We start from the raw sequence: 23819 nt of genomic DNA on the forward strand, positions 1-23819 counted from the left end.
AAGCACAAGCAATAGAACACAGTCAAACTAGAGTCTTGGACTTTAAGAGAGCTAATTTCAATAAACTTAGAGAGGGCTTGGGAAGGATTCCATGGATGAGAATCCTCAAGGGGAAAACAACTCAAGAAGCTTGGGAAATTTTGAAAAGTGAGATAATAAAAGCCCAGTCTAGCACAATACCAACAAAGAGGAAAAATAAAAGCTCTCAAAAGAAACCAGCATGGCTGCACAAAGAACTCTCTGATAAATTGAAAGATAAAAAGGACAAGTATAGAAAGTGGAAAGAGGGACACATAACTAAGTCAGAATATCAACAAATAGCCCGAGCCTCCAAAGATGAAGTGAGGAAAGCCAAGGCTCAAATGAACTAAGGCTTGGGACCAAAGTCAAAAATAACAAAAAAAGCTTCTTTCAACATGTAAAAAACAAGAAAAAAGTGAAGGAAATGATTGGTCCATTAGTGGGGGAAAGTGGCAAGAAGGTGACAAGCAACAGGGAGAAAGCAGAACTCAATTTTTGTATCTGTCTTTACACAAAGGGAAAAAACAGACCAACCTACCAAAAATAGTGCCATAAAAAACAGAATAGAAACGCAAGTTAAGATAGGCAAGAAAACGGTAAGTGAGCACCTTTCCAGCCTAGACGAGTTCAAATCACAAGGACCAGATGGATTACACCCCAGGGTTCTCAAGGAACTGGCAGATGTGATCTCAGAACCATTGAACTATATTTTTCAAAGATCCTGGAGCACTGGGAAACTACCAGAGGACTGGAAAAGAACTGATATAGTTCCCATCTTCAAAAAAGGGGAAAAAATGGACCCAGGAAATTACAGACCTATCAGCCTGACCTCAATACCTGGGAAGATTCTGGAAAAGATAATCAAACAATGAATCAGCGAACACCTAGAGGCAAACAAAGTCATTACTAAATGCCAACATGGGTTTGTGAAAAACAGATTATGCCATACAAATCTTATTGCATTCTTTGACCAAGTGACAAAATTAGTGGATCAGAGGAATGCTGTGGATATAATTTACTTGGACTTCAGTAAGGCATTTGATAAAGTAGATCACAACCTACTAATTAAGATAGAAAAATGTGGGTTAGACATCATCACCACCAGATGGATCCGTAGCTGGTTGACCGGCCGTACTCAGCGTGTGGTCCTCAATGGAACCACATCTACATGGAGGGAAGTGTGTAGTGGGGTGTCCCAGGGCTCTGTTCTGGGCCCAATACTCTTCAACATCTTCATCAACAATTTGGATGAGGGGATAGATGGGGAAATCATCAAATTTGCAGATGACACCAAGCTGGCAGAAATAGCCAACACTCCAGAAGACAGGCTTAGGATACAGGAGGATCTGGACAGACTTGAACACTGGGCGCTATCTAACAAAATGAAATTCAATGGTGAAAAAAGCAAGGTATTACATTTAGGCAACAAAAACCAAATGTACAGGTATAGTATAGGGGCTACCTTGCTCAATAGTAGTAACTGTGAGAGGGACCTCGGAGTCCTAGTGGACAATCACCTAAATATGAGCCAGCAGTGTGCTGCAGCTGCCAAAAAGGCCAACACAGTGCTGGGCTGCATTAACAGAGGGATAGAATCAAGATCACGTGAAGTGTTAATACCACTTTACAATGCCTTGGAAAGGCCACACTTGGAATACTGCATCCAGTTTTGGTCACCACGATGTAAAAAAGATGTTGAGACTCTAGAAAGAGTACAGAGAAGAGCAACAAAGATGATTAGGGGACTGGAGGCTAAAGCATATAAGGAAAGGCTGCTGGAATTGGGTATGTCTAGTTTAATGAAGAGAAGGACGAGGGGGAACATGATAGCAGTATTCCAATATCTCAGGGGCTGCCACAAAGAAGAGGGAGTCAAGCTATTTTCCAAGGCGCCTGAAGGCAGGACAAAAAGCAACGGATGGAAACTAATCAAGGCGAGAAGCAACTTAGAACTAAGGAGAAACTTCCTGACAGTTAGAACAATTAACCTGTGGAACAACCTGCCTCCAGAAGTGGTGAATGCTCCAACACTGGAAGTTTTTAAGAAGAGACTGGACAGCCATTTGTCTGAAATGGTATAGGGTTTCCTGCCTGAGCAGGGGGTTGGACTAGATGACCTCCAAGGTCCCTTCCAACTTTATTATTATTATTATTACTATTATGGTACATCGCACAGTCAGCCAGATGTTCAGACTGGATTTGGCAGTTTGTCTACCTATTTAGTCCTTACCAAGGACATGGGATAGGCAGATGTGGATGTTTGATGGTATTACAGATATCGTTGCAGGATGAAAGCAGTTTCTAGTAAGGCCGCTTACTACTACTACTACTACTACTACTACTACTACTACTACTATTATTATTATTATTATTATTATTATTATTAAATGTAGGTAATGGTTTTCCTCCAATCAAAGAAATTAATTTATCAATTTCAGAAAAATCTGTCAACTTCACTAACCATTCCTCCATAGTGGGTAGTGCCAAACTTTTTCATCTTGGAAAAGTTTACATTACAATAATCTGTTGTGATGATATATTAAAATAATCTTCCCTGGCTTTTTTCTAACTGCTTGTCTACTAATCCTAAAAGGAAAAGTTCTGGCTTCAATAGAATATTTATCTTTAAAATCCTTTGTATCAAAGTATGTTTTTGGACTTTTTTTTAGCTTTATGACATGTCCACCAAGCATGATAATAATGAGAATAATCTGGAACTTGAGCAAATCCACCAGTTTTCTAATAGATGTTCTGCCCTTTCAATTATTTATTTGTGCTATACAATCTTTGGAAGGACAAATACAATAGGAATGAATACTTTTTTTAACAATTGAAAGATCTCCAATTTCTATTTGGAGTTGAAAATTATTTCTAAGTGGAATGGAATATCATATTTTTTTCAGATTGGCCTATGTTTAAGTAATAAAAAGTTCTAGATGTGATAAGTAAGAAGACTGGCATTTGGGATCAATTTAATTGATCAGGAATAATTGTTTTATGATTTGGTGTTAAGTTAACATGCTTTTAGACTGCTTTAATATGCTTGTGTATTAATATACTTTTAGCACTGGCCTTATTACAGCAGTTCACTGACTTTCAGAGTCACTTCCTTTAAGTTGATGGGGCATATCCTGCATGAGGAAGTGACAAATAAATGATAAGTCAAAATCCTTGTGAACAGGAACATTTTGAAATTAATACAAAGAGAGATCAAGCTATTTTAAAATTGCTGAATAATCAGATTTAATTCTTAAGAGAGCTTTCATTTTTCAATCTGCACACTGGTATTGTACTCATTTTATTTGCTTAAAGCCAATTATATTAGAAATGTTTAAAAAAACTATAATTAAAGATGCTTAATCTAATTGTGAAAAAAGACTAAGATTGCATAATTTGTCTTTGCTATTTCAACCTGGCCCTTAGTAGGTTTTGGACAAAAGATACTGAAGATTTTAACTAGTTAGCTTTTATTACTAATGCCAGTAGCTTTTATCCACATCATATTATGCTATAAATTTGAAGGTCTTTGTTTTAAAAAGCAATTTTCAGCATAGCATGGAGTCACTGCTTTCAGGAAATTGCTAGTGAACTAAAAACTAATAGCCCTAACTGATAGTTAATATACTTGATACTGTTGGTGCTCTCCATATAAATATTTGTGTTTTTAATTAAAATGTAGGTATACAGGAAACATAGTAAAAGATGTAATTAACATGGGATCCTACAACTATCTTGGATTTGCAGAAAACACTGGTGTTTGCAAAGATGCAGTGGCTAAAGTTCTCTCACAATATGGATGTGGGGTATGCAGTACTAGGCAAGAGATGGGTAAGTTCAGACAGGCTTCTTCACACAGACTTCGCAAAATGTATTGATGCACGTGCTTTCTTAATTCAGTTAAATAGAATTCTTCTAATAATTCCAATATTTTTTTATTCTTACCATAAAAGAAATCCTTTTGGGTATACAATGGTATTTTACCTAATGTGAGCTTACTTTTTTTCATATTTACAGGAAACCTGGACAAACATGAGGAACTAGAAAGTTTAATAGCCAGATTTCTTGGTGTGGAATCAGTTTTGGCATATGGGATGGGATTTGCTACAAACTCGATGAATATTCCTGCTTTGGTTGGCAAGGTATGATTTCAGGCGAAGGGACTGACCTGATCCTGTTTTTGCAAGTCCCTGGTAAACCTCTCATTGTAAAAATTGTTTAGAGCCATATAGATCACAGTAACATAGATCACAATATATAGATATAGATCACAATAACGGAATAAATATTTAAACTTGTGTTTGATAAAAGACAAGAATGAAAATTCCAATATTTAATACAATTGTATTTAACAAATACAATTTGTTAACAAATACTTAGAGGAAAAAACAAATCACTATAGGAGAACTTAACACGACTATGATTTTAAAGAAGCAGCTTTTCGATATTTAAGGCTGCAATAAGTCAGGAAGATATCAATGAGTCTTCATTGAGTTATCAATAAATAATTAAAGATATTATTCATCTTAATTTAAAAAAAATATTGTTATCTAGTATCTGCTGGTAATCACATAAATATTTTGTCATAGTAAATATCTGAAGAAAATTTTACAGTCCAGAATATGGTCAATTCTTTTAGTTTTGTGGCTCTCCCATTATATCTTTCAAATATAACCAATATTATTTAATATCTCAAGTTGGTGAGAAGTGATGATAGCAGAAAAGACAACAGATAATTCATATAAATAATTCATTAGCAATATATAGACACTATGCCAGTATTTACATTCCAAAACCATTACCTCAGTGCTAGTTTTTAACTTTAAATACATCAAAGCTGCTTCTTAACTTGGTATATTTTTCTTTGTCTTTCAAGTAACATTAAATAAATTGAGAAATTTATAAAAGATGGAATATTCATTACTTTTGAAAAGTTTCCTTTCATGAAAACAATCTATCAGCAAAGCTATAAATTTACATGATCTAATCACTGCACTATTTTTGCCTTCTTATTATCATAAACTATAAATCAAGACAGACAACCTTTTCCCTTTTGTTTTGTAATGCTGCTTACCTACCTTTGCATGAATATATTCCGTCCTATGAAAATGAACTGAATTAAAAAACTACCAGAGAATAATATCTGCAGTTATATTGTCCACAGTTTTGAGTATCTATGGTTAGTATGTACAGATCTGGTCTTGTTATCTCTGCCAAAGATTTTCATGTATTTGCAGTTTGGGGCATATGGTTCTTTTTTGGAGAAGGATTTTTAAAATATTGAGGGGGTTGTAAATGTGTGTGTTTTATGCATGCTTGAAAGAATAGTTGTCTGTTTGTGCAGGCATAAAATATTTTTTCCAAGGTATCCACAATTTCATGTGTGTGGTGTTTAAGCTAGAAAGAAATCCTGTGAAGAGCCATTTATATTTTCTTGGTTGGAATATGTGGATTTAATTACATTATAGAAGAAGCTTTGCTGTTGCTTCTAAGCTTTATGCTTCAAATTAGATGGAAAAAGATTCTGAAGGACCACCAAACTTTATCTGTATCTTTCTGAACTATTTCTTTTGCATTGTCTCCTTATGTTCAGGGTTGTCTAATATTGAGTGATGAGTTGAATCATGCATCACTGGTCCTAGGAGCAAGACTCTCAGGAGCAACAATTCGGATCTTTAAACACAATAGTGAGTATTTGGGAGGAGATTGGGTTATTATTCAAATGTATTTTCTGCCAATATACCTGGTCACTCTTAAAGAATTGGAAGGATTATTTTTATTTATTTCACAGTACTTATAACTTGTCCAATCCTAATAGAATTTGAACTGTATAATGCAAAGTGAAAACCAGCAATTAAAACAATCAGTAAATAATTAAAATAAGAATATCAAAAACCTATACCAGTGATGGCGAACCTTTTAGAGACCGAGTGCCCAAACTGCAACCCAAAACCCACTTATACATTGTCGGGTGCCGGGTGGGTGTGGCCAATTGGGTGGGTGTGGCCAATTGGGTGGGCGTGGCTGCAGTGGTAAAGGAAGACTGGGTGGGACTAAAAAGTTCAATCAATCAATTCCAACTTTGCAAGATCTCTTTTTTTTCCTGCGAGAAGTTGAAATTGACTGATTGATTGAACCTTTTTTTTTTTTTTTTTGTACATGGTGGCGGAGGCCTAAAGCGAAAAGGTTTTATAAAACCCAGCTGAAGGCCTAGGACTGGGGTGACGGTGTGCGTGCCCACAGAGAGGGCTCTGAGTGCCGCCTCTGGCACCCGTGCCATAGGTTCGCCACCACTGACCTATACATTATAATTATCCATAAAATGAAAATAATTTAATTTGATTTCATGTTTAAATTTAAATTTAATTTTGAGGGCGGACTGCATACTGAAACAGATCTTCCTTGGCTTTTTTACAAAATGCTAGCAGAGACAGTACGATCCTAGTTTTTTTGGGGGGGGTGGGGGGAGGATACCCTATAAAATGCTACTGAGAAAGCTTATCACCTGCTGTCTGTATCATGTAACTTACAAAGAGTGGAGGCCTGCAGCAAGCTTCTCTTGATGTCCAGCCCAGACACTAGGCATCAATTCTGGCAGGGCATTATTTGATATATTGCAACACTATATCATAATAGTTTTTACAGAAATGACTAGCACCATAACTATTAGGCCTGATGCAACAATTTCAAAATAGGTATTACCCTATGAGGATTGATCTATCAATAACTGCTATTACTCTAAGAGGGTTGATATATCAATAACTACTGGGTGTGTTCCAAAGGTAATATGTTTACATCCACAGTCAATAGTTCTTTAATGCTTCCACAAGCAATCTTCAAAGATTATAAATACATTACAAACTAATAAGACATTGTACATCCTTGTCTTATTCTCTGTTCACTGTTAAGCATCTTACAAAATATTTAACCCAGACACTTGTCTGTCGGTTGTAAAGCTATGCTAGGAAAAAGGAAAGAATCAGGCTCGGCTCCTTCCAGTTTTGTTTCTTCTTTATTGTGTCTCTCCCAACTCAGTTTTGATAAATAAAAAGTAAGTTTATGACCAGAATTGCCATTTATTACATAGAAAATTTATATTGTAATTTATTAAATTGAACCATTATGAGTAGAATACAGATAAAAGAAAATTCAATAATAATGAAATATCATAGCATATAAGTGTCCAAATAATGCATTGTGAAACAAAAAAAGAAAGCCCATGAGCAATTAAATTATAAAAACAAATATTTTAAATAATCTTCACACTAGAAATGTAGGCATTTGAACCATTCTCGAGCTGCAGTAAGTCAAATTTTGACGTTATATGTCATCTTTTTACTTCCCATTTGGCAATCCATCCATGATGTTTAAAACATACATTCAACCTTTATTAATTGCCCTTGAATTTTATCTAACTTGTTTTCTTCCATGACTTTCTACTTTACAATTCTAAAGTCATATCTGATTGCTGTTCAGTAGCTTGCCTGGTCTCTTGCCTTTGTTAAACAGCTTATGCATTTTGGGTTCTCTCCTTACATTATGGTGTACATATGCATACTATTGACTTTTAGCTTGACTTCACTCTGAATATGGTATCTTATGCCTTTTTTTTTTATAGGGCTGCGGCTCTTCTTTTCTGAACTTACAATATCAGTTTTTCAAAGCATTAATGAGTAATGAATATTGTTCAGAGGATTTTTCATCTTTAATTTCTGGAATTTTAATCAGTTTGTTCCAAGGTTTTTGTTGTTCCAACAGTAGAATTCCTAAGTGGAGGTCACTTCAGCACACTTCTGTTGGCAGAAAATAGAAAACAATCTTTGCCAATTTCCCCCTCCCTGTATTTCCCTGCCAGAGGATCCTTTAACCTCCTAGAACCAATGTGCAGATCTTCAGAACAGATGCTTTTTCTAAAATCTTTATCTCTAACTCTAAGTTGCTGTTAGTCGGGTGGGCTCAAAACTGAAATAATGCATACATGTCTTTCACACTCTGATATTCTCTTCACTTTATTAAGAACAACAAAAGTCTATGTCTCTATTCATTTCCCTCCCTATTTAAAAGTCAAAAATAACAAAAAAGCTTCTTTCAACATGTAAAAAACAAGAAAAAGGTTAAGGAAGTGATTGGTCCACTAGTGGGAGAAAGTGGCAAGAAGGTGACAAGCATCAGGGAGAAAGCAGAACAACTCGTTTTTTGCATTCGTATTTACACAAAGGGGAAAAAAACAGTCCAACTTATCAAAAACAGTACCATAAAAAACAGATTAGAAACTCAAGTTAAGATAGGCAAGAAAATGGTAAGTGAGCACTTGTCCAGCCTAGACGAGTTCAAATCACCAGGACCAGATGGATTACACCCCAAGGTTCTCAAGGAACTGGCAGATGTGATCTCAGAACCACTGAACTATATTTTTCAAAGATCCTGGAGCACTGGGGAACTACCAGAGGACTGGAAAAGAGCTGATGTAGTTCCCATCTTCAAAAAAGGAAAAAAATGAATCCAGGAAACTACAGACCTATCAGCCTGACCTCAATACCTGAGAAGATCTTGGAAAAGATAAGCAACGAATCAGCGAACACTTAGAGGCAAACAAAGTCATTACTAAAAGCCAACACGGGTTTGTCAAAAACAGATTATGCCAGACAAATCTTATTACATTCGTTGACCAGGTGACAAACTTAGTGGACCAGAGGAATGCTGTGGATATAATTTACTTGGACTTCAGTAAGGCATTTAATTAAGTAGACCAGCATCACCACTAGGTGGATTTGTAGCTGGCTGACCGGCTGTACTCAGCATGTGGTCCTCAATGGAACTGCATCTACATGGAGGGAAGTGTGTAGTGGGGTGCCCAGGGCTCTGTTCTGGGCCCAGTGCTCTTCAACATCTTCATCAACCATTTGGATGAGGGGATAGATAGGGAACTCATCAAATTTGCAGACGACACCAAGCTGGCAGGAATAGCCAACACTCCAGAAGATAGGCTTAAGATACAGAAGGATCTTGATAGACTTGAACACTGGGCGCTATCTAACAAAATGAAATTCAATGGTGAAAAAAGTAAGGTTCTACATTTAGGCAAGAAAAACCAAACGCACAGGTATAGGTGGTACCTTGCTCAATAGTAGCAACTGTGAGAGGGATCTTTGAGTCTTAGTGGGCAGTCACTTAAATATGAGCCAGCAGTGTGCTGCAGCTGCCAAAAAAGCTAACACAGTGCTAGGCTGCATTAACAGAGGGATAGAATCAAGATCACATGAAGTGTTAATACGATTTTACAATGCCTTGGTAAGGCCACACTTGGAATACTGCATCCAATTTTGGTCACTACAATGTAAAAAAGATGTTGAGACTCTAGAAAGAGTACAGGGAAGAGCAACAAAGATGATTAGGGGACTGGAGGCTAAAACATATAAGGAACGGTTGCAGGAATTGGGTATGTCTAGTTTAACGAAGAGAAGGATGAGGGGGGACATGGTAGCAGTGTTCCAATATCTCAGGGGCTGCCACAAAGAAGAGGGAGTCAAGCTATTCTCCAAAGCACCTGAAGGCAGGACAAGAAGCAGCAGATGGAAACTAACCAAAGAGAGAAGCAAACTAGATCTAAGGAGAAATTTCCTGACAGAACAATTAATCAGTGGAACAACCTGCTTCCAGAAGCTGTGAATGCTCCAACACTGGAAGTTTTTAAGAAGAGACTGGACAGCCGTTTGTCTGAAATGGTATAGGGTTTCCTTCCTGAGCAGGGCGTTGGGCTAGATGACGTCCAAGGTCCCTTCCAACAATTACTACTACTACTACTACTACTACTACTACTACTACTACTACTTATTATTATTATTATTATTATTATTATTATTATTATTATTATTATTATTATTATTATTATTATTATTATTATTATATATTTTCTAAAATAAGGATATTTTAATTTTTCTTCATAGAGGAAATTTTCTAGCTATCAGATGACTGACTTTACTAGGTTGATAATAGCTCTTTTTAATGAACAATCAGTATTGCTGTGCACAGTAAATCAGTACTAAGACTTGATACTATCTGTATCATCTCTATGTTTATGTTGAGTTTCATTTCCCATGTTGCTTTGACTGACTCATCTTGACAATATCCTTTTTGAACTTTTCACAGTACCTTTCATTTTTACCATATGAATACTTATGTTGACATAGTGACCTCATTGTTTACCTTTAATTCTAGTTAATTTATAAAGTGATTTAAGAAGTCATGGTATTATTAGATAATTCTTCTGCCTAATCACAGTTTGGCTAATCAGAAATATGTTTAGCTTTCCCAATGTATTCATGAATTCACCTCACATTAGTTGCCTCTAATGTTTTTCTCTCTTGGATCAGTTTAGACATTGCTCTACTGTATGCATATTTGATTCAGTTTCCTCTATGGTTAACATGAAATGGTAAAATGTTTAATTTCATTTGAACTTATATAAACATCATAAATATAGATACTTTATTTTCACATGTCATTGTTCCTTTAATCCATATAAGAATACGGCTTTCTGAGTTACCAGTTGATCTAAATCAGCAGTCCCCAACCTTTACGGCTTGGCGGCCTGGCGTGGGGGAGAGAGGGGAACCGGCCTATGCAAGTAGCGGGCCACCACACATGCGCGTGCATGCTGGCCCACCGCTCACACAAGTCAAGCTGTGTGTGCGTGTGCCAGCCAGCCTCTTGAGCAGCCCAGTTCCAAATAGGCCGGGGCCCGGTAATGGGCCATAGCCCAGGTGTTGGTGACCTGTGATCTAAATACTTATTTTAATTGTGCTTTTTTATTTGTTTCTGCTTTTAGTCCCTTTCTGAAGTAACAAAGGTTTGTAACTGTGCTCTTTGTGTATAGACATGCAAAGCTTGGAGAAGCTACTGAAAGATGCCATTGCATATGGGCAACCTCGCACTCACAGGCCATGGAAAAAAATTCTCATCATTGTTGAAGGCATATACAGGTACCCTACAATACCATTCCATTTATGTTCACCATATTCACTTGTTCATTTCTGTTTTAAGGCAAAATGTAACCAAAGACAAAATATAGGATTTTCACTACTTGATGTTGGCAGTTCTCTTTAATGTAGCAGTAATAAGCATGCATGCCCCAGGTAGTACTAATATCAGTAAACCTACTTTTACTTTTCAAGATCTGCAGCAATGGAGTCTGTTTTTTGTACACATGGATATTTTGGGGAGTCCTGGTGAAATGAATGAGTGCTTCAGTATTTTGAACAGAAGGTTGTTTCTAGATTTACTACAAATCTAATCATATTTTTCCACAAACCAGAGAATGAATTGGTTTTGTTGGATTTAAAATGTTAAGTAATAGTTTTTAAAATGGCAGTATTAAAAGTCCTTGTCATGATTTGTAAAGCAACTGACATTCTGATTTTTAAATATGTGTTATTCTAAAAGGTTTGCTAAGTTCCCTATCCACCTATAAATGTATATGGTTGCAAAATAGCCTCCCAACTTTTGGAAATAGTTAAGTGTACTCAAAATTTGATCCCTGGATTTTGGGCACTTCCATTTCCTTTCCGGTTGAGACTTATGACTCTGTGCCCGATTGCTGTGTATAAGACCTCCTGCCAATTTTAGAAAATATTAGGCAAACCATTTTTAAAGATGATTTTGGCATTATTAGGAGATTCTCAATTTGATTTGTGCTTTTCTGTGACAGCATGGAGGGGTCCATAGTCCGACTGCCTGAAGTAATTGCTCTTAAGAAAAAATACAAATCTTACCTCTACGTGGATGAAGCTCACAGTATAGGAGCGCTGGGTCCCAATGGCCGGGGTGTAGTTGAGTATTTTGGACTTAACCCTGAGGATGTGGATGTTATGATGGGGACATTCTCCAAGAGCTTTGGAGCTGCTGGAGGATACGTTGGAGGCAAGAAGGTAAAAAATAATTATTGAGAATTTGATTAGTTGTAAAAGGAGAGGGTTCTAACAGTAATATTAGCAATTTACTAATTTCAGAATGCCGAAGCTGGCCATTAGAATCTCAGCTTTTAAAAAGCTGTGCACAAGTTTATTGAAAGTCACAAGAAAGAACCAGATAAGTGGTTTGGTACTGTGCTGTTTTTTTTTGTATTCTTTTCACAGAGTGTTCCTATTAAAAAATACATAGCCCAACAAGTATTTATTTACTGCCAGCATTTAAAAATTTTAAAGCCAGAAGATTAGTGGCAGTAGTCTGTTCTAGGTGCTAGAAGTATCTTGCTCAAAGAATGAAATATAAATATAGTAAAATATTGCTGTTCACGGTTATTTTATTTTTTTGTTTTAATAAAAGTGTCTCCTCTTATGATAGTAGTCTTACCTACTCACTTTTAATACTGTATACTTTAATACAGTATAATGAAATACAGCCCTAGTACAATTTTCAAATTTCAGTGAAAACAAGACTTTATACTTAAATAATTCCTGTACACTTTGCTTTTCTCCCATCCTCATTTCAAGATTGGCTTGTCATATTTTCAATTTTATGTGCTTTGGTTAACCTCTCGCACAACCTCAAAAGATGCATCCCATGAGGCTGCAGCCATCTAAAAGTTTGAACACTTTGGTGTTATCTGGAAAATTGATGTACAGTACATCAGTTACTTCAAACTCATAACTACATTGAAAAAAATGGGAAATTTCTTGTCCATGTTGACAGCAGTAAGAATGCTTTATTCACAAAAATGGAAAGATATTAATTCCCACAATGGAAGAATGGTTGCAGAAATTGACGTAACTAGTGAAGATGGCCAAATTAAAGAAAAGAATACATCTAACTTTTTCCTATCTGGAAACCACTTCTGGATTTTGTGCTTAAGTTAGAAAAAAATGAAACCTTGACTTTGGGATTTACTGATATATGTTTTTTGCTGCAGAAATGGTTAGTATATACTGAGTATGTAAAGTAAAAAGTTGAGGTTGTAAGGTTATGCTACTGTGCTGAAAAGAGTTGGAAGTTAATACTTTTTCTCCTTCCCCCCCTTTCATCCTACACTTTTCCCTTTTCCCACTATTTCAGTTTCATTGGTATTTTATACTCTGATAAGTAATATAATTATATTTAAAAAAATCTTCAATTGTTATAGTATAGTCAGTTTTCAATAAGAGTTGTCTGAAATTTTTAGAGATTATATTCAGCTAAATGTGCTTTGAACAAAATCCTGTTGAAAGCACTATATAATAAATTTAAGATAGCTTCATACTTCAGTACACTTAATTTAGATTAATGCCAAATAGTAAAAACTATAATAGAATTCAACAAAGGTCTTGGTAATAGCATACTTTGGTGGAAACCTATAATGGTTAATCATGGAAAAATGCAGAAATTGATTTATATACTAAGAACTCAAATTCAAAAATCTTGGAAATATTCCTTGTGTTTTTTTCTTCCCTTTGAATATATCTTGAAAATTGTTGAGATAACTTTGTATTAGGGTAGTCACCAGGAAGAAATTAATTTTGAATTATCCCCCAACTTCTTTTAGCATAATTTTAAAATAATAAATACTGCATATGCAAAAATGGTATAAATCAAATACATAATAATATGTTTTGTTAGAGTTAACAATTGACAGTGTCTTATAATTTTCAATATATTAATCCAGTTCTTATATAGAATTTATTCCTAAAACCATTTGGCTCACTGCAATGATTGGTGTATTTTCACAGAACCTTAGTTAATACCATCAACTAAGTGAATTCTCTTTTCACACCTTCTTTTCAGTTCCAAGATATGTTTCAATAAACCAGTTCTAATTTACTTATTATAAAGAATATATCATCTAATAATTTGCTATATTTGCTTCGCCAGGAGCTGATTGATTACCTTCGTGTCTATTCACACAGTACAGTATATGCCACATCATTTTCCCCTCCGGTTCTTCAACAAATCATTGCATCAATGAAATGTATTATGGGTGAAGATGGCACAATACTTGGTGAGAGTCAGTCATTACAATAGTTTTTTTTTTTAATCTGTATATAAGGAAACAGGTTTTCTAGCTTTGGTACAAATAAGGAAATAACTTTTTTCAGGAGCATGAAGAAAAGAATAGGTCTATATAAAGCATTTGAAAGAGGCACTTCATAAAGAATCATAATATAAACTGGTTAGGAGCCTGCTCCCTGTTGCCTTTGCATCTATGTCTGTGCATAGCAACTTCATTTTCCTGGCTATTCAGCAATATTGTCTGTGCATGTACACCTGTGAGCAACAAAAGGCAGCCTGCAAAGCAGTTGTATAAGTCTTGCAAAGGAAGCAGCTACTTTAATGCTTCTAAGAGTGATGCTTCATTTGCACTAGTATGTTTTGCAAAAGCACTTTTCAAATGCTTTATAAAACCCTAAAAATAATTCATTATACATAAAGAATCAATCTTCTAACAGTTGTACTATAGAAATCCATAGACTATGTAGATCTTTCAGAACATACAAAGTAACATTTGAAATTTGTAAAACAACCCTGTCATTTTTAAGGCTTATATAACAGTATCAGAAGCTAATCCCAGTTGTCTTCACATGCTCTGTGAACAGGATGCACATGTGTGCATCCTGTTTCTGAAGATGCCATGAAAAAGACATGCCGTAGCTGCTTTAACAATTGAAAAAGAGGCATTTAATATATACTCTTATGAATTCCAAAGCTTTATTTGCAAAAATATTGCATAGCCTTAGTAATCAGGTTGATTGCCTTGGGTAGTAATGGAATGTGGTACTGAATTCTCAAGTCTTTTAGAAATGGAGACTGTGCTGAGATTAGAGATGGACTTAAGTAAACTAATGCACTTTTTATTGAAAATTTACTAATAGAAACTGAAGTATGTTTGCCAGCTTTCACAGGATTTGAGTAGTTCTTCCTACTCAGCTATATTCAGGATATTAAAACTACTTGATTCATATTAATAGGATTATATGGGATGATGTGTAAAGCATTGGGCTTGACACAAGAGGTCTCTAAACTCACAATTTAATTAAAGCTATCCAAATTTTGCTATTGGCCACGAGATGGCACTAGTTATGGAACTTGTTAAAACTTTGTTTTAATCTTTTATAGAAGACTGTTTTGGAAAAAAATAATTTTATCCTTTTTATTTCATATAGATATAACTTGACATCATTGCCAGGTAAAGATAGGATATCTCTTTTTTATCAGGAGGAAAACTTGATAAAAGATAAACGCCTTAGTTTAAATGGCATATAAGTATCTTCTTAAATATTTCTGTTACTCTGTAAATGTTCATGATTGAATAGCCATGTTCATGTTTACATGAAAAGTATCTTATGGACTATCAGATTTGTCAATAAACTAAATGGAGGGAATACCGGTAGATTATCTTCATTAAAACTATAGTAGTGTGCTTATATGTTTATAGGTAAAAAAATTCAGTTTGAGTCTTTCAGTTGCCTCTAAAATGTATCTGGAAAGTTGCCATTGATATCTTACTAGAACCTTTAGAACTGCAGCCACAAAAATTTGATGAGGTGATTTGCTTCAGATGGTTTTTAAAATAGCAGTTGTGGCAATTCATCAAATAATAATATGGTGTTCTTAAATTTGGAAAATAAAATTATTTATTATATGACTGGATAGCTCATAAAGTTAAAAAATAAAATATATACAAATATTAAAATAAAGCTTAGCAGCTTATCATAAATAAACCTCCAACATAACCAAAATGGGCTCTGTCCCAAACCTGGATCCCTAGTTTCGGATACAGAACCAGTTCTTCAAAAAACATTTTGAAAAGGCCAGCTAGGTGGCTCTGCTCAGAGGCTATAGGTCAGTGGTGGCAAACCTATGGCACGGGTGCTAGAGGCGGCACTCGAAGCCCTCTGTGGGCACACGTGCCGTTGCCCCAGCCTCGCCTCCCCCGACCCCCTCCTCACCAGCAGCCCCCCTGGAGGAGAGTCGCCCCCGAGCGTGGCCCACACGGAGCAGCGCAGCCAAGGACATGGCAGCCAGGCAGCGTAGACAAGACTCTGCCCTCATGCCCCATCGCACACAGTTGATGCTGCGGGGCGCAGGCAGAGGGCGTGGCTGCCATGGCGCTGCTGGGTGATCTGCGGCGGGCCCTGGAGGCGATGAGTGACCCTGCGGGCAGGCGGGGCGGGGGCGGGGCGGGGACAGGGCCAGTTTTTGGACACTCGGTCTCTAAAAGGTTCATCATCACTGCTATAGGTATTACCGAAAGTAATGGTTGTTAAGTAAATCCATCTTCCTCCATTGACTCTGATTGTCAGAAATTGGCTGAAAAGTTTGCAAATGGTGATTACACAATCCTGGGATGCTGCAACCATTGTAAATACATGCTGGTTGCCAAGCACCAAAATATTGATTACGTGATTCTGGAGCTGATGCAACTGTTGTTAAGTGTCACTGCAAGGACCAGTTGTAAGTCACTTTTTCAGTGCTGTTGTAACTTTGAATGGATGCTAAATGAATGGTTGTAAGTTGAGGACTACCTGTATGCTAGACAGAGTCATCTCTCTCAGAATAATCAGATTGCTGAGATTTTGTAGCATTTACAGTATGTATGAAGCAGGAAGAGATATGAAATACGTTAGAATGTGAGTATTGAAATGTGTGTATAAAGTTGATTACACTATTTTCAGTACTTGGACTTTCAAATTGCATCTTGTTACATATTGGTTTTATAACCTTTTTCACACAGACAGTGAAGACCCATATATGATTAAGTAGGTTAAGTAGGCTTCCTACTATGGGAATTGATAATTGGTTTGTCTGATCAGAATTTTGATCAAATCTATGACAGAAGTTTTGCATTCTTCATGAGGAGAGGTTGTGGGTAGGCTTCTTGAGCATTTTCTTCATAAACTATATAATCAGTTGGTAGATTTTTAAATTTGAAATTCACTTATTTTCAATGTCTGTAGCATATTGCTAAATATTTGTAATTATTCCAAAAAAGATCCTTGGCCAAACAGGATGGTAATAGAAGACATATGGAGAGAACACACATGCTTCAAAAAATAACATTTCCAGAATGGGACAAGATGCTAATGAAGAGTGAATAGTTGTAATTAGGTGACAGCACATGCAATTTGGAAAGGGGACAGTGGCTTCCTTTCTTTTATTTCTTATTGTTTGTTTCAACAAATCTTTCAATTCCCATTAGTGTTTCTGTCTAGCACTCATAATGATAATCCCCAGGGATTTGTCTCAAATAATTCATGTAATTTAAGAATACAATTTCTGACAGTTTTGTATCTTAATTTCATAACTGAACATGAATTGGTTTATATACAGGTGCTATGTTCTTAAAATCTGTTTCCACATTTTTTATAGTTAGCATATTAGATATTGCTCTCCAGTTAACTTGTATGTCCCTATTTTCAGAATTCATAAGTGCCTACAACCCCCCCACCCAATTTGTGTTTTGTAACATTTAACTTAAAATAAAATACACCTGTTTAAACCACCATAATAAAGCTCTTTTAAGACAAATTAACTATTTATATGAATGTTCAACTGAACCAAAAAGAACTGAAATATGGAGAAAATATGGTTTCTTTGGAGAAGAGATGTTAATTAAAACCTTGAGCGTTAGAGAGGATTAATCATGTTTATACACAAGGAAGGGAATTTAAACAAAACTTTGGGACATATTTTGTGCATAACTTCAGATAGGGATCTGAAAAAGAGGAAAACATTGGTCCAAAGGTATTGTATAAATTTTTTTAAAAAATCACTGGATTTATTTTCTTTTACCCAATTCATGAATAATTACTAAATGCATTCAAATGGCAATGTTTAATATTTGCAAAAAATTAAATAATAGCAAAAAGTAGTCCATAGCTCAGCCAGGGTTGCCTATCTAGCTATAATTGACTAAACTATAAGTAATCTGAAAGAATGTAAATACGATGTGCAGTCATTGCTGCACATTAATCTGCTTGAAGGAATTATCTTTCATTATATACATTTATAGACCAGATTCATGGCTATGGCTTGCTTAGCTATGGCTTGCTAACCATAGCTTGTAAAATAAATCTTGATTTGCTAGTTTCATCTATCACCTAAGCTATGAATCACTGTTTATGAACCACAATGGTTGGATTCCCCCAGTATACTAAATATTTTACCTTAGTATATTGCATTATCCTAGCCAACATCACTCAAAGAACTTGAAAGTGGGGAAGGAAAAAGTACCGTATATACTCGAGTATAAGCCGAGTTTTTCAGCCCATTTTTGGGGCTGAAAAATGCCCCCCATGGCTTATACTCGAGTCAGCGNTCCCCTCGGCTTATGCGCGGGTCACCAATTTTTCCCAGTTCTCTGTGGGAAAATCGGTCCCTCGGCTTATACTCGGGTCGACTTATACTCGAGTATATACGGTATTCCATTTCTTTTCTCATTTGGGAATACAAAAGGACAGAGTTAATAGTTCATGGTATAAGTTCGCATATGTATAGTAGGAATTTGTAAACTACCAAGAGAGATTATTAGTAAATTTCTTGAGAAGTAAATATGAGTATGAAATATAAATCTGCCTCATTTTGAGTCAGCCAGTTGATCCATTTAGGTTTCTAGAGTTTCCCATTGACTGGTGACAATCAATAGATAGGTGGCAGTCTTTTTTGATGAAACTGTGCCCATGATCCAGTTTTAAGTGAGGAACCAGTAAACATATCACTTGTTCATAAATCACGTTTTCTACTTCTGAATCATAGCCCTCCCTTGTTTCTTTTCCCAACCCAATCCATATTTCATCTTAAGCAAATTCATCTGTTACACCATTTAAATCATGGTGGGTGGCAGGGATTGTTTAGCAGTGGAAGAATCAATGGTTTCTCCTTTGCCTTGCCCTTGAAGTTACTCCAAGTATTTCTATATTGTTGATCTAATCTTTCTGCTCTAGTTCACTTTTTTTTAAGATGCGCTTTTAGTTAATGGCCGGAGAACTCTACAGCAAATTAGATGGACAGTCTTCAACATCAGTTTTATTTGAAAAATGTATATGGGCCTGACATTGGTCCTTCAGTATATGAAAAAAATAAAATTGCTGGAGGTAGGCATTCAGGGTTTTGAATTGTGTCCATTTGCTCAGAAAAAGGACAGACAAAAGCTGGAAATAGACAAAATTATGAGCAATGTTCTCATGTCCAATAAGTGGATGTTTCATGATTTACCATGCCCATTGTAAGAGCAAACTCCCTCACCCCAGACTTTGTAAGAATATCCACAAGGCTATCAAGACTCCAAATTGGTTGATTAGTCCTCAAAGTTTGAAGTCTTTTTAATTATTTCGTGGTATAGTTTCTCTCTTGAATAGACTGGATCCATAGAAGGACCATGAACTTAGCACTTGTCTCCAACTCTTTGAAGCAGGGACACTTTTCTGAGACTGTGCAGCTCTAACTACATGATTCTGGGAAAAGATATAGATGCTTTAAAGAGATGTAGACAGGCAGTGCATCCTTTTTTGAAACTGAATCATGTATCACCTTTCTGAAATTATTCCGGTTCTAATATTTACAGTTGCTTGCTTTAGTTACAGGTTGGTTATTTCAGTGTACATATATATATAAACCAGTTCTTCATTGATTTTGCTGTGGTACATGGTACAGTGTGAGTGCCTCATCTAATTCTATGCATAATACCATTTTAAGTTCATTGGGGCTCAATCTTTATAATTAAGTCTGAATGTTAATTAAATCTGGTATATTTTGCCCAGTCTATAAGCCGTATCTGAAAAGTAAATGGAAAGCAAATTTGAGAGATACTATAACTGGAAACTCTTGAAGAATTATGTTTATATACTGCTCAAAAAAATAAAGGGAACACATCCTATGAGAAATCCTATAGGATGTGTTCCCTTTATTTTTTTGAGCAGTATATATTATTTTTATCTTTTAATAATATTTTCTATATAATACTTGCAACAAGTCACTTGCAACGGATTGCATTTCTATCAAACTAGAAAAAAGGTTTCGTTTTTGAAGTAATGACACAAACTTTTATAAAGAGTCCAAGAAAGGTTGCCTAAGATTTTAATTGCCCAAATGATTTACATTCTAATTAACTTATAAAATTGGGAAATTGAATTGTAATGTCTAGCAATCTGGTAATAATAGAAAAGATGTAATCATAGGAAACATAGTTTGGAGTTGTGACAATTATTGTAGTTTTTCCCCAAGAGGTATTATTCGAAGAAGGTGAAAAAAATTAAAATGCTACAAAAATGCTAAGGTAACTTTTCAGTAACTTTTCAATCAAGAATTTAGAAACTTGTTAAGTTATAAAATACGTGGATTATTCTGGAATAATAAATCCAAAGGTTATTTAGTTGACAAAACAAAATTGTGTATACAATTTAATATAATTTTTTTCTTAATATGGAAATTAGATTATTTTTCTCTTCATTACTTAGAAATTATTTTTTTTAAAACTTAAATCAAAGCTAAGAATATTTGGTTGTACTATAGCTATTTCTCTTTTGAATTTCCTCCAATAACACAATTGTTAATATAGTGTTGAATTATCACCTTGGGAACTCAGAAACCAGTCAAAACTAATTTGAACAGAGCAAACTTTTGTTGTTGTTGTTGCTGACCTCAAGAATCCCAAGCTGTGCCAAAGAGCTGTTGGGAAAACAAATACTTTGTAGGTCATAAAGAGTTTCCTGCTTCTCCTCAGGGGACTGACAACTTTAAAACATCACTTAGTGGGGATGTGGTTCTGGCAGGGGGTCTTTTAAATCTAACAGACTGCTCCTTCCCTTGCAGGTCCTTGAGGCATAAAAGTGGCTTTTGGAAAGTTCTCTTTGTTTGGTCCAGGTAGAATGTTTTGGTCCTTACAGAGGAATGTTCAGAGATGCTGAGCTCATAGGACTTTTCATTTAGATATTTAGCAGGGTTTCAAATGTATTGGTAGTTCTGAAACACTGTCTGAAAATGTTAAAAATATTGAAAAAATTGTCTGTGTGTAAAGGAAGTGGTAGACATCTGTTTTTCTGTAAGAAGGATAGTGTTTGAATTTATGCTAACTGCCAAAAGACAAGTTTGTTTGAACAAACGAACTCGACTCCAGTCAGCATCATCACAAATAGTTTCATTCCAAAACATTTGGAAGACCCAAGTTGCTACTTTTTCTGAAAATAAATGAAAAAGTTGTTTGCATTATCAAAACTGTAGACTTGATATTAAATCAATAACTAAACAACTTTCAGTCTTATCAGTGATCAGGCCTTATTTATCCTATATTTTCTTCAAGTTTGTCATAGTAAATTATGGTTCTTGACTGTATGTGAATGCTGTTTTATTTTTTATCCATTTCTTATCTAAAATAGGTTCATGCACTTTCAGTCCTAGTTCAAAAAACATTTTAATTAGGATGTTTGGATTTATTGAATTTTGCTTAATATTGAAACTCTTTGTTACATTAGCAATGGACTTGAAAAAAAATGGAAAATAATAAGCACATTTTAAAGCCCTAAATAAAACAGAAAAATCTTCCTCCTCTCTGATAGTTATCCAAACAATTACCAAAATCTTTTTGCTAGTAAACCTGGATTCAAGAAAATAATTAACATTATTGATTTCCCTAGAGAAAAAAGTGACAAATTTGTGGCAAATATGCTCCCCATTGACATGTAAAGCAGCTAAATTGTGTAACCTGGCATTTAAGGTGTTTCATTTCTCTATCATTGATATAGACATATATGCATGCTGAAAAACATTAATGCCATATTTTATCTATGTACCAATATGAATTGTACATATTACATGTTTGAATGATATTCCAATATGAGAGGCTAAAGCTATGTTAATAAAATGCAAGTGTAGTGTAGGACTGTGTACAAAATCATTGTGCTGAGTAAAGAAAATGACATTGCAGAGAAAGAGTTTAATTTTTTAAAGCTTACCACTTAGTGCAAGAGACCTGAATACAAAAGTAAAATATGTCTATCACAACATTATTAACTTGTAAGTTACTAACTACTCCCTTATTTCATCTTGGGAATATATTCCATTATCAAAGAATCCAAATGATTCCCATTGACACCATTTTCCTAGCCAGTCTTTCACTTCTTATATTCTTGACTTTTTTCCAAGGCCTCATCATTTTGTAAAAAGAAATGAGAAAAATTATATATATGCCCTCACTTCCTTCACCCTTCTGCCAAGCACTATATAGTTCCTAGGAGTGTCCTCATCGCTGTGTCTGGTTATATCATTGGTTCCCATGAGGTTTATCACAACTGCTCTTCATCTAGGGATCTGGAAACATTCTTTAGTGAAGAGATTCTGCAATAACTCTTCCAGACAGACTTGGACATATTCCTTCATTTCTCCGTTCTGTCTGGTTTTCATCTAAGAATACAGATGAAGAGAGGCTTGCTGTGCTGTTATGTTTCCAGAATTCTTGGATTGCAATTCCTAGCTTGAACAATTTTTAAAAAATAAATAATACTGACATTTGGAAAAAAAATTGTCAGTAAAAAGCACAAAAATTGTAGCGAGTATAGGGAATGGCCTTGGAGACAATCGGAAAACCCAACACCAAGACTACAATCATACAAATGTGGTTTAGAATAATTCCAAGAAACTAATTGATTTCTTAGTTTTTTTTTTTACTGATCTATAATATAGAACTGACACATATATTATACATGTCCATAGAAATGGTTCCTGATAGCTCCTTGGTGCCCTTTCAGTCTATGTATGATACAGCCTGGAAACCTTATGTGTAGTATCATAGCACCTTCAAAGGGAGAGTGGAGATCATATTATTACCTATTTTGCTTAGTTTTGATTTTGTTTCTTTTAATAAATAAACAGAAAAAATACCTTTGTTTATGGCAGGGATCACAAACTCATGGCTTTCAAGCCACATGTTTGAATCATTTTCTACATCACTGTGAATCACTATATTCCCATAATCATCTAGTTCAGACTTCAGTTACGCTATTGTTTGGTGTTTACATTATATGTTGAAGGTGTTAATCCTGAAAAACAGCTGCACTGTAATCTGGGAGTCTCTAAATTGCAATGAATTTAACTATTTTCCCAGTATTTAGGCTAATTGTCAGCTTTAAGCCCATAATAATTTGACTTTTGAATAGAAGCCTGTAATTGAAATCCATTCATAAATGTTCTGCGTTCTGCAGTAAAGGAGATCAGGTTTGACCTACATGACATTCCATCAGCTATTTGTTGTCCTGTCTCGTTTTTTTCATTTTTTAAACCAAGGCTGAGTATCTTTAGCGCTCCAAATTCTTCTTACAACTTAGCTTCTAGTATTCTGATCATTCTCATTACCCTACACTGAATCTGTTCCAAAGTTTTCTAAACAAATTGGACATACAGATAGTCCTTGGCTTACAATGGCAATTGGGATTGGAATTGCTATCGCTAAGCAACATGGTCATAAAACACAACAGTTCTAGTTACTGTTATTAAGTGAAGACCATGTATATTAGTAAGCAAAGACCTCCCCTGACTGTCACTTCTGATTTCCTGGTGGCTTTCCCACTTACTTTGCTTGTGATAAGCAGACAAGGAATGTCAGAATTCATGATCATGTGACTATGGTTCATTGAGACTTTGAAATCATGAGCTGAGTATCTAGATTGTGTCAGGCACAAGCAATCAGAACCACTTGTAGACTGGCCCAAGTAGATATTTTATTGTTAATCACCTATATTACAAGAATCTCCCCAGACTGTCTGCCTGTCCTTGGGAAATGGCAGATATAACTCCCTGGAAGAAAGTTGGAATGTCTCTTTACTCCCTCTAGAGAGCCCCCC

The 23819-nt window shown here is 35.4% G+C and overlaps 1 protein-coding gene across 1 annotated transcript in view; it reads left to right on the plus strand.

The window, feature by feature from the left end:
• Nucleotides 1-23819, plus strand: part of SPTLC2 (serine palmitoyltransferase long chain base subunit 2) — a 49839-nt gene that overhangs the window by 17348 nt on the left and 8672 nt on the right. Inside the window, exons 4-9 of the mRNA XM_015812615.1 lie at nt 3701-3849; nt 4036-4160; nt 5612-5705; nt 10895-11000; nt 11726-11945; nt 13861-13987. Coding sequence (XP_015668101.1) covers nt 3701-3849; nt 4036-4160; nt 5612-5705; nt 10895-11000; nt 11726-11945; nt 13861-13987 — 821 coding nt within the window. The remainder of the gene's footprint in view (nt 1-3700; nt 3850-4035; nt 4161-5611; nt 5706-10894; nt 11001-11725; nt 11946-13860; nt 13988-23819) is intronic.

The sequence above is a fragment of the Protobothrops mucrosquamatus genome, unplaced genomic scaffold (genome assembly GCF_001527695.2).
Source record: "Protobothrops mucrosquamatus isolate PMUCROS unplaced genomic scaffold, P.Mucros_1.0 scaffold101, whole genome shotgun sequence".
Classification (NCBI taxonomy): domain Eukaryota; kingdom Metazoa; phylum Chordata; class Lepidosauria; order Squamata; family Viperidae; genus Protobothrops; species Protobothrops mucrosquamatus.